Source organism: Cyprinodon variegatus, unplaced genomic scaffold (genome assembly GCF_000732505.1).
Source record: "Cyprinodon variegatus isolate N-32 unplaced genomic scaffold, C_variegatus-1.0 Scaffold210, whole genome shotgun sequence".
In the NCBI taxonomy this organism is placed as follows: domain Eukaryota; kingdom Metazoa; phylum Chordata; class Actinopteri; order Cyprinodontiformes; family Cyprinodontidae; genus Cyprinodon; species Cyprinodon variegatus.
In genome coordinates, this window is record NW_015150663.1 from 1,086,587 (window position 1) to 1,089,693 (window position 3,107).

At 37.9% G+C, this 3,107-nt stretch overlaps 1 protein-coding gene across 1 annotated transcript in view; it reads left to right on the forward strand.

Annotated features, from left to right (window-relative positions):
• LOC107088215 (protocadherin gamma-A12-like) overlaps window positions 1-1,739 on the forward strand; it is a 6,599-nt gene extending 4,860 nt beyond the window's left edge. The window contains exons 2-3 of the mRNA XM_015380236.1: window positions 132-1,594; window positions 1,731-1,739. Coding sequence (XP_015235722.1) covers window positions 132-1,594; window positions 1,731-1,739 — 1,472 coding nt within the window. The remainder of the gene's footprint in view (window positions 1-131; window positions 1,595-1,730) is intronic.
• The last annotated feature ends 1,368 nt before the right edge of the window (window positions 1,740-3,107 follow it).

The window sequence follows — 3,107 nt, forward strand, 5'->3', positions numbered from 1 at the left end:
TGAAGGAGTAAATGGAGACGTCACTTATCAATTTGGCCACGTGTCTGAGGAGGATATGAATTTATTTTCAATCGATCCCAAATCGGGAGAAATCAAACTAATTGGGGAGCTTGACTATGAAGAAAGAAATAATTTTGAAATCAAAGTGAAAGCTAAAGATGGATTAGGACTAAACTCTTATGCTAAAGTGTTATTGGATGTTAAGGATGTAAATGATAATGCACCAGAAATTTACCTGAAATCTCTGTCCAACCCTGTACCTGAAAACATATCCCCCGGTACAGAAGTGGGGATCATTAATGTTCAGGACAGAGATTCTGAGAAAAATGGACAGGTTCGCTGTTCCATCCAGCAAAATGTTCCATTTAAGTTGGTTCCCTCTATTAAAAACTATTACATTTTGGTGACCACAGCGCAACTGGACCGCGAATTATCGACTGACTACAATATTACAATCACTGCCACTGATGATGGCTCTCCACCTCTGTCCTCCTCTAAAACTGTTCAGTTATCTGTAGCTGATATTAATGATAACCCACCTGTATTTCAGGAACAGTCCTACAGCGCATATATTAATGAAAACAACAAACCTGGCTCCACTTTATGCTCCGTTTCTGCATATGACCCAGACTGGAGACAAAACGGTACAGTGATTTATTCTCTGTTACCTGCTGAGGTGAACGGTGCCTCAGTGTCCTCTTATCTATCTGTTATTGGAGACACAGGGGTGATCCATGCTGTGAGGTCATTTGATTATGAACAGTTCAGGAATTTTAAAGTTTACGTCATGGCCAGAGACAATGGTTCTCCTCCACTCAGCAGCAACGTGACCATCAGTGTGTTTATATCGGATGTGAATGACAACTCTCCTCAGATTCTCTATCCCACCTTGGAGGGCAGCTCCTTCATGACTGAGCTGGTCCCTAAAGCTGCACATGGAGGCTCTCTAGTGTCCAAAGTCATAGCAGTGGATGCTGACTCCGGACAGAATGCTTGGCTGTCCTATCATATAGTCAAAGCTACTGATCCTGGACTTTTCACCATTGATCTGCACAGTGGAGAGATCAGGACACAGCGGGACATTTTAGAATCGGACAACATGAAACAGAACCTGATTGTTGCAGTGAAAGATAACGGACAGCCCTCTCTGTCTGCCACCTGTTCCATGTATTTACTTATTTCTGATAACTTGGCTGAGGTGCCAGAACTAAAGGATATGTCCTATGATGAAAAGAACTCCAAACTGACCTCATATCTAATCATCGCGCTGGTTTCTGTGTCCACCTTCTTTCTGACCTTCATTATTATCATCCTGGGTGTGAGGTTTTGTCGCAGAAGAAAGCCCAGACTGTTGTTTGATGGAGCAGTTGCCATTCCTGGAGGTTATCTTCCACCAAACTACTCAGATGTTGATGGTACGGGAACTTTACGCAGCGCTTACAATTATGATACCTACCTGACAACAGGATCTAGAACGAGTGACTTCAAGTTTGTATCATCTTACAATGATAACACGCTGCCTGCTGACCAGACTCTAAAGAAAGGCTCAACAGAGTTTGCTGATGTTTTTAATGGACTAGAAACACTTCAAGAGGTAAGAGAGCACAATGCACGTGTAAATTACCGTATTTTGGTATAAGTAAAAAAAAATTTTATTTTCTTTGTTTACTTATTTGATAAATATAATATTTAATTTTATAATTTGTTTTAATGTATGTCATGTCACGTAGTTTGAGTAGATCCATTCACGACAAACATTGGTTGGAATAGTTGAAAGTTGATCTTGACAACTTACATAATAACCTATAGCATTTTAGTTCCATGGCCAATTAAAAAATACTTTTATGTGTTATTTTAAAGACAAATGTTATGCTTTCATATGTATCTCAAAAGTAGAGCATCTCAGTTTTTTTTTTTCATTTTTATAAAATTATCTTTTAAATTTTAAATTATATTGGTTAACTAAAGAATATAACAAAGTTTGTGTTTAACATGATTTTTAGTCATATGATTTTTCTAAACGCTTGTTCTTGGTTCTAAAAAAATACCACAGGGTGTTGGGTTACGGTTTTCATTTTTAATCAGTAAATGTGTCTTAGAAGGTGTTGAAGCTAACCTTTACACTTGTAATACTCTTTAATACCATTAAGCATTTGCAAATAAGCAGTGGCGTGCACAGACATTTTGGGGTTTAGGTGCTCGAGTAGAAAAAAGGGCACTTTGTTTGGCACATATCATTGCTAATTGTCCTGGTAGTTTGAGTCCTGCACAGTTTCAACATCATGTATGTATACCCATTTCAAATGAATACTCATATTCTGTCAGATTCATGTTTTTAATAATGTTGAACACTCTACGGGTTGGCTTTATGATAAAATTGGTAACAACAGAACACAGTATTATTAAACATTTGTGTCTATAAAATAATCAACCATCTCAAATATAAAAAAAAATATATATAAAAAAACTTGAAATGAAATTGACCACATACTTGATTTAGATAGTCGTTTGCTCAGAATCTTGTGTTATCATTTTCTTTTTCCTGCTTTAGAGGAGTAATCTCTTTGGTGCCATGTCTTTGAATATAATGACCTTGTTATGTTTGATCTGAATTTCTCTCTCAGTTGCAAGCCGTAGGCGGTCAGAAACCTGTTTTTCTCCATGCAGGCTTCTTACTCTGTTTTTAATAACTTTCTGCTTGAAAAAGATCTCTCCTCAGAAGCCATTGTACCTCGCAGTGTTTTATGGATTTGTATCCTCTTCACAAAGGTTGGAAATATGAACCAGTCCCTAATTTTCCTCAGTATGGCAAAGATTTTTCTGAGGACTTTTGAAGGATAGCTGGAGTGGAAGACTTGTAGTTCGGTTTTCAGCTGGTCCTCATCCTCTTCATAGAAGTCACAGAGGATGCGTGCACCTTCATTTGCTTCTGTGTTTGGGTTATTTATCCAGTTGGAATACACTGTTAATTAGTGAAAGGACTGAGTGACTTTGTCATGGAACATCCAAGTTTGTCCTCTTTGAACCTCCTGTTGAGCTCCTCAGTCATAGTATATACATGAGTATAGTACCCAGCACTCCAAAAGTATGCCTCCACAGTCTCAAAC